Here is a 14,071-nt window from a genome sequence, read left to right on the forward strand (position 1 = left end):
TCCTTTCACTGCGGGTACAGTTGGTTGTCCTCCGCTCAAATGTCTCACAGAATGTGGCCTCATAGCCTGCCCTGTGCAACTGGGTGTCAGCCACTCACTGGACTGCGGATGCCCACGGAGGCTAGAGACAGTGACTACCCGGGTCCTGGTGGTCAAATGATGAACCCCCTGGTTATTCATTTTCATTTGGGAGGGGCACTTGGCAGGCCTGTGGCCCATGCCATTCTGCAGGATTCAGTTTTTGGGAAGCCCACCTTATCTTGAGAATGGTCATCACCTTTTGGTTCCTTTGGTTGTGCTATGATGCATCAGTCTCGTGTGCTAACTCTGTGGCCTGCTTATCTGTTCCTCCTCCTGTGATCTGCAATGTAGCTCCTGGAAGAGAAAAGGAGATTACAGCTTCCCCAGACTACCTGGAGATAGCCATTTACTGCATAGGGGTCTTCTTAATCGCCTGTATGGTGGTAACAGTCATCCTGTGCCGAATGAAGAACACGACCAAGAAGCCAGACTTTAGCAGCCAGCCGGCTGTGCACAAGCTGACCAAGCGCATCCCCCTGCGGAGACAGGTAACAGAAAGTAGATAAAGAGTTTAAAGAAATTTACTTCTCCTCCATGACCCAGCCAGCTTGTGGATCTTTTGCTCTGCTTTGATGCCATCGACTTCTGTGAGCTTCCATGTGCGAGTGATTCTGGTGTGACGCTTGGTGGTCACCCAGTTAGTGTTTGGAGCTTGGAGAGTCTAGTCATAGTGCATTGCTTGGATCAATGGGGTCCAGTTCCAAGGCAAGAAAGGACAATAGTGTCAGAATCAGAAAACTAGTCAGCAGGACTGGAAATAACTGGACGCAAATCCCCCTGTGTGTGTGTTTGATCAGACTCAAGTACAGCGGTCTCTCGAAGCCTTAGTCACATTGGTCCCCTGTGATCTAATACCTTTTTTTTTTTTTTTTTTTTTGAGACGGAGTCTTGCTCTGTCGCCCAGGCTGGAGTGCAGTGGCCAGATCTCAGCTCACTGCAAGCTCCTCCTCTTGGGTTCATGCCATTCTCCTGCTTCAGCCTCCCAAGTAGCTGGGACTACAGGCGCCTGCCACCTCGCCCGGCTAGTTTTTTGTATTTTTTAGTAGAGACGGGGTTTCACCGTGTTAGCCAGGATGGTCTCGATCTCCTGACCTCGTGATCCGCCCATCTCGGCCTCCCAAAGTGCTGGGATTACAGGCTTGAGCCACCGCGCCCGGCCCTAATACCTTTTTTAAGATAAGCGTGATCATTCGCTTGGGACTTATGCCACTAGTAGGAAAGAGACTCTTAAGTTCTCTGACTTATTTTTTAAAGTCAAAATCAGAATCTTATGCCCTGGGGGTGCGTCTGGACTGTTTGATTTAAGCTGGTGCACAATAACTTTCTACACTGAAGTTTGGCTTAACCTCTTTGCAACTTACAATAGAATTGTATGCATCTATTATGTTTCATTGTTAGTAGTTCACAGGTGTGGCGGTGATTTATTGGTAGAATATTTCTAAGGAACCAGCAACAGATTGTTTTTAACCCCCAACTTGGTCTTTGGTGGTTGCTTTTTGCTTGTGTGTGCCTCCTGACTGGTTTAATTTTGCTTTGGGGGAGATGGGGCAAGATGGAGCCTCTGCTATAAACCAAAGCCGTGCATAGGTAGGTGGGACAGGAAATGCTTCAGCTCTTTTCTGTTTGTTCACAGAGATGGAAGCGGAAGGCAGATGTAGATGTAGAATGTTTACAAAAGCATTTGAAACTTGGTTCTGATAAAGGCTTTTTTTGAAATAGCAAGTAAAACAGCAAACTCATTGGCTGTATTTCAGTGTGTATTTTAGTAAAATTTACAGGGTACTTGTTAAAATTTCAGATTCCTTTGTCTCAGCCCCAGAGATTCTTGTTTAGTCATCTTGGATAGGGCCAGGAATCTGCATTTTATTACAAGCCCTATGGTGATTTTAGAATGCACTTTGAGAAACTCCAGGTTAATCCCAGGCATGCCTCTCCAGGGACTTCAGGTAGGAATGACATTTTCTGGATAAGGCATTAGGAAGGATTAGGAACCAGTTGGTCAGCAGTGGTTTTGGCATGGGTCTGGCTGTTCACAGCCCAGCTCCAAACTCCCGGCTGAATGGGTCCTTGTTAACTTCTCTGAAGCCATGTTGCAAGCAGGTCTGCCTTTGTGGAGGCGGAGGATAGAATTTAAAGTGTGTGTCAAGTGTAGGTGAATGACCAAATTGTGTTAAGAGCAGGAAAAAAGGGGCCTATTGGGTCACTTCTGCCACCAAGAACGCTGTTGTCATTTTGAGTGACATGATTATCTTTCTTGGGGCCAGGAAAGCAAAGATGGGGCCAGTTGGCCAGCCAGTTTCTAAGGGAGTCCAGTCCTGAGATAACTCTTACATGGTTTCTATTATTTTTTTTCTAATAGGGAAAAATGCTAACTTCTGGAGGCAACTTGTAATTTGGCATAGCTAGGCTACTGCCCCATAATTATCTCATCATCTTTTTCTCTGCAACTGTTACAATGCTTTTCTTTTTACTTAATATAAAAGGGTAAGATGCCCTTAAAATCCCCCAGACTCAGCCACAGTCATTGTGTTTTCTTTCCCCAGTGCCTTTTCTTCACTGTCCATCTAAGAATACGGTTTGAGGAAAATAATACTTGGAAATGTACTGCTTGTAGATGGATCCTTGAGGACTAAGAAGAGGGCAGACATTGGAAGTTGACATAAGAATGTTCTAAATTAAGTAATTATATATATACTCACATGCAATGCCATTTATATTTTTTCTTTAAGAGAATTCAGCCTAGCCGGACGTGGTGGCTCACGCCTGTAATCCCAGCACTTTGGGAGGCCGAGGCGGGTGGATCACCCAAGGTCAGGAGTTCGAGACCATCCAGTCTGACTAGCATGGTGAAACCTCGTCTCTACTAAAAATTCACAAATTAGCTAGGTGTGGTTGTGCATGCCTGTAGTCCCAGCTACTTGGGAGGCTGAGGCGGGAGAATCGCTTGAACCCAGGAGGTGGAGGTTGCAGTGAGCCAGGATTACGCCATTGCACTCCAGCCTGGGCAACAAGAGTGAAACTCCGTCTTAAAAAAAAAGAGAGAGAGAGAGAGAGAGAGAATTCAGCCTAGGTTGGTCCTTTTTCCTATCCTTCCTGTGTTACCAGAGGGAACATCAGAGTTCCTTCCTCTTTTTCTTCCCTCCTTCCTTTTGTTGATTCATCATAATTTACTAAGTGCTGGGTATAAACCAGGTTACCTGTAAGACACAGCCTGTCACATTCACCAGTGGTTCCAAGGTTATTTGGTGGTAAATGCCTGTAATCCTAGCTCCACAGGAGGCTGAGGTGGGAGGATCCTTTGAATCCAGGAGTTCAAGACCAGCCTGAGCAACACAGCGAGACCCCCAACTCAAAAAAACAAAACAAACAAACAAACAAAAACCCAAAGTGGAAAAAAAAGAAAAGAAAATGTAATTGCCTTGTATTCAGTAGGGCCAAGGAGTATAACAGAAGCAGAGAAAATGGGGCAAATGCCGGTTCCCTGGAAAAATACATCTGCATGAGATTAATTTATTTGGGGGAATGTTGACACACCTCAGCTCCTTCTACATGTCCAGGTGGGGTACACTGTTGGATCTTCACAAAGAATGTTTCATCAGTAAGCATGGCCCCTTTGGTAGAGAAAGAGATGCTTATCGAGTGTCTGGATCAAAGAGGGTTATTGGACTGGAGCTGGAATGAAAAGCCCCAGAAAGGCCTGCAGATATGTTGATGACAGAGCAGATACCACAGGGATGCCGAGCGTGCCTTTACCTGGCGACAGGTGAGCCTCTAATCAGATGTGTCAGGGATGGGCTGTTTCTAGGCATTTATGAGGCTACTTTTTATTCTGTGTTGGCCAGCCTCTTCTAGGACACAGGGATCACTAAGTGTCTGCATGGCCCTGACTCTTTCCCTCTCCAACACCCATACACACACAGCATCTCACTCACGGCTTTCAGTCCATCCTTCTTCTCTTCTGAGAACAAGAAAAGTTGGGTTTTTGTTCCTGCTGTGAGTTTTTCCTTCTTGGTATGTGTTAATTTGCACTAGACTTACTGGTGTAACACAGACGTTTCAGTGTATGTTATTTTTTTGAGCAAAAATATTTTTTTTCTGGTACCAAAGAAGAAATTCTTTGCAATAATTTCCTAGTAAGCGTGAATTTTTTAAGACTTTGTATGCACATGGCTTGAAGAAGGAGAAGCAGCTTTTGGGTGGTGGGAGGCAGATGGCAGGTGGCATCTCTCCGTCCTTTGATGGAGGCTCATGTCACAGTGTCAAGGCTTGGGCACCACGCCAGATGCTGCTCACCCACTCACCTCTGGTGCCCAGCGAGTTAAATGAGACCAACAACAGCCATCCCGGAGAGGGGCGTCTTTGTGAGCGTGCTGGTTCTTGCACAGGTCTGCTGGACAGCCAGTGGCCAGTGTGAAGCAGCCTTTGTGAGTTCAAGTGGGCAGCATCACTTTCTGTGTTTTCCACAAATCAACTGGATGGTGGGGGAGGGTGTAGGGGTGGGTGGAGGATGGAGTGCAGGGGAAACTGAGGATGCCTGTTTAGGAGACGTGCAGTGTTGCTGGGTTTGCTGAATCAGTTTTACATTGAGCACATCAGTTTCTTTCTCTGGGGCTTGAAGCTTCCATAGCGTAGGATGGAGATTTAACTGCCTTGTGGTTGGCTCTGTCCAGATAAATTCATCTCCTACGCAGCTTATACCCTCTCTCACTGTGGTCAGTGTGGTACAAGAGGCTGCAGGGAATTTTTTTTTTTCTTCCAGACAGTTTCACCTTCTCAGCTGCTGATATAGGTAGGCTGAAAACCAGAGAAAAATCAAGAGCAGGCCAGGCGCCGTGGCTCATGCCCGTAATCTGAGCACTTTGGGAGACCAAGACAGGCAGATCACCTGCGGTCAGGAGTTCTAGACCAGCCTGGCCAACATATAGTGAAACCCTGTCTCCACTAAAAAATACAAAAATTAGCTTGGCGTGGTGATGCATGCCTGTACTCAGCTATTGGGAAACTGAGGCAGGAGAATAGCTAGAACCCAGGAGGTAGAGGTTGCAGTGAGCTGAGATCGCACCACTGCCCTCCAGCCTTGGCGACAGACAGAGTGATACTCCGTCTCACACACACAATAAAAAAATAAAATAAAGTAAAATAAAATAAATCAAGGGCAGTGAAGGCCACCTTTTGTAACAATACTTTTAAGGCAAGTGGCATGTTCCTGGGGATGTTAGGAATAGGACCAAGATGAAGGGGGAGGAGTGGAGCGGGTGCCTTGGGGGAGGAGTGTGAGACTCAGTAGCCAGTTCTCAGGTCCAGTGTTAGTGATCCTCAAACATGCCAAATTCTGACAAAAGGGATAGATGTTCTACTCCTGGAAGCTCGTTTACTGCCTGGCAGCTGAACATCATGATCTGGGAATTTTCTTTGTATTTTGGTAAATCAGGTGGTCTAAACCTCACTGGCTCCAGAAAACATTTGGGTAATTAGAGTGGTCACGGATGACTTAACTGGAATCTGCCCTTTCATGTGGGCACCTCGCCTTCCCTGCCCCTATTTCACTGTTCCCTTTTCTCCTCTCTCAGCCTCCAAAGGACACAACAGTTTGCCCAAGATCTGACCTGGATCTTGGCTGATGCGATCTCTTGAGCAGAGCCAGCGCATCTGGGGCTGGTGCGTCATGGTTCTGATAGGTTTACTCACAGAGTCCCAGGGAAGGGCCTGTGGGAGGCAGAGACTCGCTACGGGAGAAAAGTGAGTGTCTGATGAACTGCCTTGCCTAATTACCTAAATTTTGTTATGGAGGAATTAAAAATGCAACTTCAGAAGCCTTTGAAGCTTTATTTCGGGCACCCCGCTTGTGGGGGTGAAAGCATTTTGTTTGGCCATAGGGGAGTGGTGGGCAAGGCTTGTATTAGAGCAGAAGTATGTTAATACCGGCCTTGTGTGCTGGTGGGGAAAGGTGGTTTATAGCCTAAGACTCAAAGGGCCTGTTTGGCAGGCTGTGGTCCAGGTATGTTTGTCAGTCCTGGGGAATAAACACACAAGTATTAATTCATCTCTTCTCCCCTGGAACATCTTCGCTTCTGCTTGCTCTGTGCTCTAAGAAGTCCTCTCTAGATGGTAAATTTAATTCACTATAAAAAGATAACACTGTTAGACTGGGCCTAGTGGCCCACACCTGTGATCCCAGCACTTTGGAAAGCTAATGTAGGTGGATCACCTGAGGTCAGGAGTTCAAGACCAGCCTGATCAGTGTGACGAAACCATTTCTCCACTAAAAATACAAAATTAGCCGGGCATGGTGGTACATGCCTGTAATCCCAGCTACTTGGGACACTGAGGCAGGAGAATCGCTTGAACCTGGGAGGGGGAGGTTGCAGTGAGCCAAGATCATGCCATTGCACTCCAGCCTGGGTAATGAGAGTGAAACTCTATCTCAAAAAAAAAAAAAAAAAAAAAAAAGATAACACTGTTTCTTGGTGGCCCTTTAAAAAGAAAGAAAAAAAAAAAAAACCCCACTTCCTCACTTAATCTCCCATATGTACTATGGAAATGTACGAAAAGCGCATTTACTTAAAAGCTTGACTTATGGCATATGCTAGAGAGATTCCGGAAAGTGAGGAAATGGAATTGGAGTCTGTGAAAATACATGCTTAAAAAAAAAAATGCCTGCCAAGATTCGGGAGTGGGAAAACAGTTTACTAGAGTGTTCATGTTGATTGTTTATAAGTAACTCACTTTATCACTAACAAGGGAATATATTAAAATTGGTTAGGAAGGAATCTCCAGAATTGAAGTTTCTAGGTAGGAATTGAAGAATAAGGAAGATTATGATTTTGTGCAAAAGAAAAGAAAGATAATTTAATAGTACTAAAGAAACAGAAAGATTTCAAAGATGAGCAGTGGGCGTTATCTGAGGGTCCTGATTCAGAGCAAAGAAACCCAGTAAAACATGGAGTCCCAAGAGGGAATGGCCTGCCCGGGATCAGGCCAAGCCCCCAACGCAGACTCGTTCTTAGAGTCGAAGGGAATGAAGAGAAAGCCAGCCGTATTTTATAGCCCCAGAGGGGATTTTAAAAGCATAGTAAAAATGCATGGAGGTAAAATTAAGATATAGTAGACAGAGCAATCAAATTCTATAGTTTCTTAGACTTTGCCCATTTTCTTACCTTTCCCCCACCACCTTCGTGTTTTTATAAAATTATTTTCCAGGTTTGTACATTTAATCTGAATCTCCATACCTCATCTGAACAAAATCCCCATAAATCATCCTTCCTGGAAACCTCATTTTTTAAAATTCTTTTTTTTTTTTTTGAGACGGAGTCTCGCTCTGTCGCCCAGGCTGGAGTGCTGTGGCCGGATCTCGGCTCACTGCAAGCTCCGCCTCCCGGGTTCACGCCATTCTCCTGCCTCAGCCTCCCGAGCAGCTGGGACTACAGGCGCCCACCACCTCGCCCGGCTAGTTTTTTGTATTTTTTAGTAGAGACGGGGTTTCACCGTGTTAGCCAGGAGGGTCTCGATCTCCTGACCTCGTGATCCACCCGACTCGGCCTCCCAAAGTGCTGGGATTACAGGCTTGAGCCACCGCGCCCGGCCGTTTTTAAAATTCTAATAATGGTGACAATAAAGTTGGTAAAGGTTTTCTTCTTTATTTATTTATTTTTAGGCTTTCCATTGGAAAAGCTGCCACATGAAAATCTTGTTGAGACCATCTGTTTGGGGGATGGTGTCGATACATGTGAACTTTTGCCAGGGGTTTGTGGATGCAGATTCCTTTGGGGTCATGGGTGAGCCATAGAGTGGTGAACTTCAGACTGAATGTTAAATTTTTCTCTTCTGAGGTAACCCCTAAGCCATGTTTGTCATTAGGGACCCTCTTACTGTCCAGTTTTTCTCCTGCCTTGAGATGATTCCCTGACTCCTGGATTCTTCATCTCCTGCTTGCTAGTACCCCGGCCCATCCTAGCAGTGAGCAGAGGGCCTCATTTAGCAAATCAAGCGTGCCCACTAAGGCGTATCTTCTGCAGTCAACCCTTAATATCACTGCGTTATCTTCCTGGTCGCACACAGTTTGACATTACAGTCGTCCCTGGTATGTGTTGGGGATTGGTTCTAGCAACCCCGAATACACCCAAATCTGGGGATGCCCAAGATCTTTATATAAAATGGTATAGTATTTGCATATAAACTGTGTATATCCTCTCGTATACTTAGTCATTTCTAGTCCTACCTGTAACAACTAATACGCTGTAAATGCTATGTAAATGTTGTTATACTGTATTGTTTTTTATTTATATTTTAAAATTGTTGTTTTGTTATTTTTTATTCTCTTTCAAATATTTTTGATCTGTGATTGGTTGAAGCCATGAATGCAGAACCCACAGATACGGAGGACTAACGGTATCTTACACTCAAAACCACCCTAGGCTCCAAACACTCCAAGTTATCCAGAGAGAAGTGCCATTGTCTGTTCTCTTAGATCTGGGCAGCAAATCATTCTAAAGGGACTAAGAGAAAATATTGTAGTGTTGGTAGCAGACATTAACTGAGCTCTTAGTGCCAGGCCTAGCACTAAGCACTTCATCCGTTTTTCTCCTGCCTCATTTAATTGTCACATTAATGCTGTGCTGTTGGACCTGCTCCTGTCTCCCCTTTTTTTTTTTTTTTTTTTCCAGATGAGGTCTTGCTCTGTTGCCCAGGCAGCAGTGCAGTGACACCATCTTGGCTCACCACAACCTATGCCTCCCAGGTTCAAGCAGTTCTCCTGCTTCAACCTCCTCAGTAGCTGGGATTACAGGCACACACGACCATGCCCTGCTAACTTTTCTATTTTTTGTAGAGACGGGGTTTCACCGTGTTGGTCAGGCTGGTCTCGAACTCCTGACCTCAGAAGATCTGCCTGCCTTGGCTTCCCAAAGTGCCGGGATGACAGGTGTGAGACACTGTGCCCAGCCGCCCAGCCCCTTTCTCGTTTTTAACAGATGAGGAAACCCAGGCCTAGAAAGGTGAAGTGATTTATCAAAGCTCACACAGTGAGTGAGCGCTGAAATGGGACTGGGACCCTGGCAATCTGACTGCACGGTCCCATGCTGTTGCAGTTGGTCAGGATACAGCCTGCCTGATGCGGGGTCTCATGTTGTGAATGATAAGCACAGAAAAGGCAGCAACGGGATTGGCTGCTGCCTACATGGAAGGATGCAGAGATGCCACAAAACCTAGCCTGGTAGCAGAAGGAGGGGCCAAAAGCAGCAATCTTGTAACTTCACTCATTTTAGAAGTCAGCATATTTCAAGCATATGTCCTTCGTTTTCTTTTCCCTTGTTCATGCCTCAGCTCAGATCCTTATTATTCTAAAAAATATTTTTGTTAAATAAAGTACTTCTTCTAGAACATAAAAGAATTACATATACATGGTAATAAAATCCAAATGGTCTAGAAAGTTCTGAAATAAAATGTATCTTCTACTCCCTCTCTCAACTCCTAATCTCTCTCCCCAAAGGTGATCACTGCTAAGTCTCTTATATATCCTTCCAGAAACTTTTAAGTACCCTTGTTCTCACACCTCGCGGTGGGACAGCTGCCTTTCCCACATCCTATTCTGTAAGCCTCACTGATGAGAGCGATGATTTTCAGGGAGGAGTCACAGAAGCCTAGCCATGCCTCTGCCTGCTGGGTGTTAACGTCATCCAGGACTGCGGTCCTCAGCAATTGCTTAATCGGTTCTCACTCCTCTATTGATTGCAGCTTCCACTATGTACCCTGTAGTGGAATCCTGGAAACATATCCGGTGATGAGGGGCTACGCTGCAGGCCATGCAGAGAGTGTTCTGGCTGCACAACCCGCCAGACCCTGGCCATTTGTGGAAATTGTCACATTGCTAGGCTGCTTTTTTTTTTTTTTTCCTCTGAGACGAAGTCTTGCTCTGTTGCCCATGCTGGAGTGCTGGGGCACAATCTCGGCTCACTGCAACCTCTGCCTCCTGGGTTCAAGCGATTCTCCTGCCTCAGCCTCCCGAGTAGATGGGATTACAGGTGCCCGCCACCACACCCGACTCATTTTTAAATTTTTAGTAGAGACAGGGTTTCAGCATGTTGGCCAGACTGGTCTCAAACTCCGGACCTCAAGTGATCTGCCTGCTTCAGCCTCCCAAAGTGCTGAGATTACGGGTGTGAGCCACTGTGCCTGGCTGGCCGGTTCTTACTAGTTTGGCTAGAGCTTCTTGCCCATAATATCCTCAAGCATAAGTTCCCCCTGCAATGAGTGGTGATTTTTGCCTGTTCATGGGGAAGAACTTTCAGAAGACCTTCTTATTCTTGAAAACACCTGCGTACTTAAGCATCCACATCTCATGGCCCTGATGCAGAATGAATTAAGAGGACAGAGAGATTTGGGGAAGCATCATTGGCCGTTACACCCGCTCCTGAACCTTTCTGAGCTCTGTAGATGGAGCTTGAGATGTTCCTGTGGACCAGTGCAAACTGGAAGTCTTGATGTTCTCTGAAAGTTCCTGGCTTCTGATGTGTCCTGCAGACGAGGTCAGCTCGCTACAGTGAGGTTGGATACCACATGGCGGGGACTTTAAAGTTGTCTGTTTCCCCCAGGGTGGGGTTCGTGCCTAGTCTGACCTCAGTGGGGGGCAGGACGGAGTCCATAGGAGCACCCTCATTTACCTTCTCGTCTTTTCCCGCTTGCTTCTGCCATTTGCTTGTGCAACCCAGACACTTGGGTGTGAGAGTCTCAGCTCCACAATTAATGATTCTTTACTTCCCTCTTTTAAAACATTTTTACCATACAGTGAATAAATGTTGCTCATACTATCTGCATAATGAAGTTTAGGAATAACTGCCCCCTGCCAAAAGATTGAACGGAAGGCTCAGAAAGTGCTCATGTATATTTTAAAAGACAATAGGAATTCTGTGTGAAAAATGGCCCACTTTTTAATTTTAATATTGAAAACAACTTCCTAATACTAAAATGATTTTTTTCCCCTAATCCATTCTTGGGCATCTTCTTGAGTTTCCGGCCTACTTTGAGGGTTTACAAAGGCGCGATTCAAAGCTTTTTGAACAGGACAGGTCCTCTGGTTCCCTGTGAGAAGAGCCCAGGACCCACCCTGTGAAAGTTCATCCCACCTAAATTTATTCATCTGGACTTGGTCTTTGCCAGTGTGATTGAAGGAGTTCAATCACATCCAGGAATACTATCCACCCGGGCAGGCGTGCCGGAGACAGAGCCCAGGGTGGGCTCACTGGCTGCTTAGAGATGGATCATGGGTTAACTTCACATTCTTGTTCTCTTGGGCCAAAGTCTTGTTCATGGTTTAGAATAAGACACTGTTCAAGCAGCCTGTGGTCAGACTAAGATTGCGTAGTCATCCTCAGAAGTGGCCTTCCAGTGTGCTCTGCGTGAGTCTTTTTTTTTCCATAGAAACCAGCCAAAGGACAATGATATATTTAAGAAATAATCTTTTTATCAGACACAGACTGAAATGGATCAGGGTAAACAAGAAAGTAACTTGGTGGAGCCCTGCGCACTGCCAGGTGGGAGAGGAGTCCTCTGTGTGGTTATGGGAAAAGGCATATTTTCTTTCCCGTGATGCTTCATCCCACGTGCTTAGTGCACTGGTTTCTGAAACTGAAGACAAGAGGCAGCCCATTTTCACTGAACGGCCTGACCATCGATAATTTCCCGAAGGACTGGGGAGAAACAAAGAATGGCACCCAATACTGGGGTCTTGGGTTATTTTGAGTTAAAGGGACTCGGAGCTGCTGAATGTCTTCCACATTCAAGTCCTAGAACTCTTTTCTTGAGATATTCCACTTTACATTTCCAAAGACAGAGGAAATATAGAAGAGCTGATTTCTGAAAAGTTTTCGTAGAATTTCATATGCACAGCACTGATCCATGATCTGGGTGGTCTGAGAGGATATCCATTATCCGGGGCTCCAGAACAGGTGCAGGTACAAGCATAAAGGTACTAATGAAGCCGGGGCGGACTGTCTGCATGTCTTCAAGTGACTCTCTGGAGGAATTAGGACAGAAAGAAAACTTACATTGTGATCAGATGCTATAGAAAAATTTCATAGAAAAACCTGAACATAGGAACATAAAATTTGGATGAAATCTAGTACTGCATGGACTGGAGGGCAGAGGAGTTGGATTCCAGTAGTTTTCTAATTTGGTTTCTTACTTCTGCCAGCCCCCAACCCATTCCTTTCTAAGATTCGATACTCTGGCTGGGCTCTGGCTGACTTTCAGCCTTCTCAGGTGGAGCCAGGATTACATCTGTGTCTTTGCATTTTGTATCCAGGTTTCGGCTGAGTCCAGCTCCTCCATGAACTCCAACACCCCGCTGGTGAGGATAACAACACGCCTCTCTTCGACGGCAGACACCCCCATGCTGGCAGGGGTCTCTGAGTATGAACTTCCAGAGGACCCAAAATGGGAATTTCCAAGAGATAAGTGAGTACTTCTCTTGGCCACATCCCAGGATGGAGACTCAGCTATAAATGGGGAGATTGGATTAACATTTTCTTTTTATGACCTTTAGCCACAAAGGTCTTGCTGTGATGATGTCAGCAGGAGTAAGATTGTATTTCTAAATAACCAACTCCTGGAAAAGAAAAGAATGGATTAAAAAAAAAAAAAAAAGCTCCTTGAAAGCAGAGCTGCTTGCCCCTGGCTGGTCCCCAAAGAAGATGGCATCTGGTTATCATTTTTAGGTGTCTGGGCAATTCAGACTCCGTCAAATGGAATAAAAGTAGAATTATCCAATTTATAAAACAAATCTGACATTCCAGTTTTTGGTTACTAGAACAAGACTGTTCTGTGTTCGCTTCTGTGGAGAAATTAGATGCAGAATATAAATGGCCTTAAGGACCTCTACCCAATGTTGCTGTTCTCATTGGTTATTAATATCATATTGGGCTGAAAAGCTTCAAATACGGTACCTGACATCTAATTTCTGTGGTCCATAATATTTTCCTTGTTGGATGAGACAGAGGTGTGCCAATCAGATGTTTAGTCAAAAATGTGACCACCTAGGCTGGGCGCGGTGGCTCAAGCCTGTAATCCCAGCATTTTGGGAGGCCGAGACGGGCGGATCACGAGGTCAGGAGATCGAGACCATCCTGGCTAACACTGTGAAACCTCGTCTCTACTAAAAAACTACAAAAAACTAGCCGGGCGTGGCGGCAGGCATCTGTAGTCCCAGCTACTCGGGAGGCTGAGGCAGGAGAATGGCGTAAACCCAGGAGGCGGGGCTTGCAGTGAGCTGAGATCCGGCCACTGCACTCCAGCCTGGGCGAGAGAGCGAGACTCCGTCTCAAAAAAAAAAAAAAAATGTGACCACCTGGGTATTGTTGGGGCTGTGTATCTCTTGGTCTCGTTTGAACTCCAGGTACTGGGGCTCCGTTGGGGTGCATTTGAATCCTGGCTTTGCCAGACAGTGGCTGGGCAACCTCGGGTGAGGCACCTGATTCTCTGAAATTCATTCTCATAAAATGAGGGTGGTGGTTCAGACCTCCCAGGACTGAGCAGAGTTTTTAGCTTGTATGAGTTTTCCTTTCATTTCCCTTCACGTGGTGGTAACCTGGGAGCTCTGAACTGCAAACTTCAGCAGGATCATTGTGGAGGGCATGGAGTCAGTGGGCAGAACTTGAACTACTAGCCTTCGTCCTCTAGAAGGGGACCGACCCCGAGATCCTCCTTCTGAAAGGAAGTGCAGTGGTCTTTGTAGGACTGTCCACTCACTTCTGGGGTACTTTTTGTAGTAACAGCTTGAGAGTATGGGAAGGTGGAAATGCTGACTGCTTCTGCATCACATACACTGGAATAAGCTCTTGACTTGCTTATGAGCGGCTACCCTGTTTGCCTTGACATTCTCGGTAGCTCCTGAGATTATGGTAGGGAAGTTTCATAGACACTTCTCATATATGCATATACACATTTGGAAATGCGAAGATAAGCTTTTCCAGAGACTGATCTGATGAGCTCTATTTGG

At 45.8% G+C, this 14,071-nt stretch overlaps 1 protein-coding gene across 23 annotated transcripts in view; it reads left to right on the forward strand.

The window, feature by feature from the left end:
• The window catches only part of FGFR2 (fibroblast growth factor receptor 2), a 120,576-nt gene that overhangs the window by 82,284 nt on the left and 24,221 nt on the right, over positions 1-14,071 (forward strand). For 12 of the 23 annotated variants that reach the window (XM_033180825.1, XM_033180835.1, XM_033180854.1 and 9 more), the window contains 2 exons: positions 373-569; positions 12,380-12,531. In XM_033180825.1, the coding sequence (XP_033036716.1) occupies positions 373-569; positions 12,380-12,531 (349 nt within the window). Of the gene's footprint in view, positions 1-372; positions 576-12,379; positions 12,532-14,071 lie in introns of all 23 variants that reach the window. The other 11 variants (XM_033180791.1, XM_033180815.1, XM_033180845.1 and 8 more) reach the window with 1 other exon arrangement.

Source organism: Trachypithecus francoisi, unplaced genomic scaffold, assembly GCF_009764315.1.
Source record: "Trachypithecus francoisi isolate TF-2019V2 unplaced genomic scaffold, Tfra_2.0 Contig01579, whole genome shotgun sequence".
NCBI classification, from domain to species: domain Eukaryota; kingdom Metazoa; phylum Chordata; class Mammalia; order Primates; family Cercopithecidae; genus Trachypithecus; species Trachypithecus francoisi.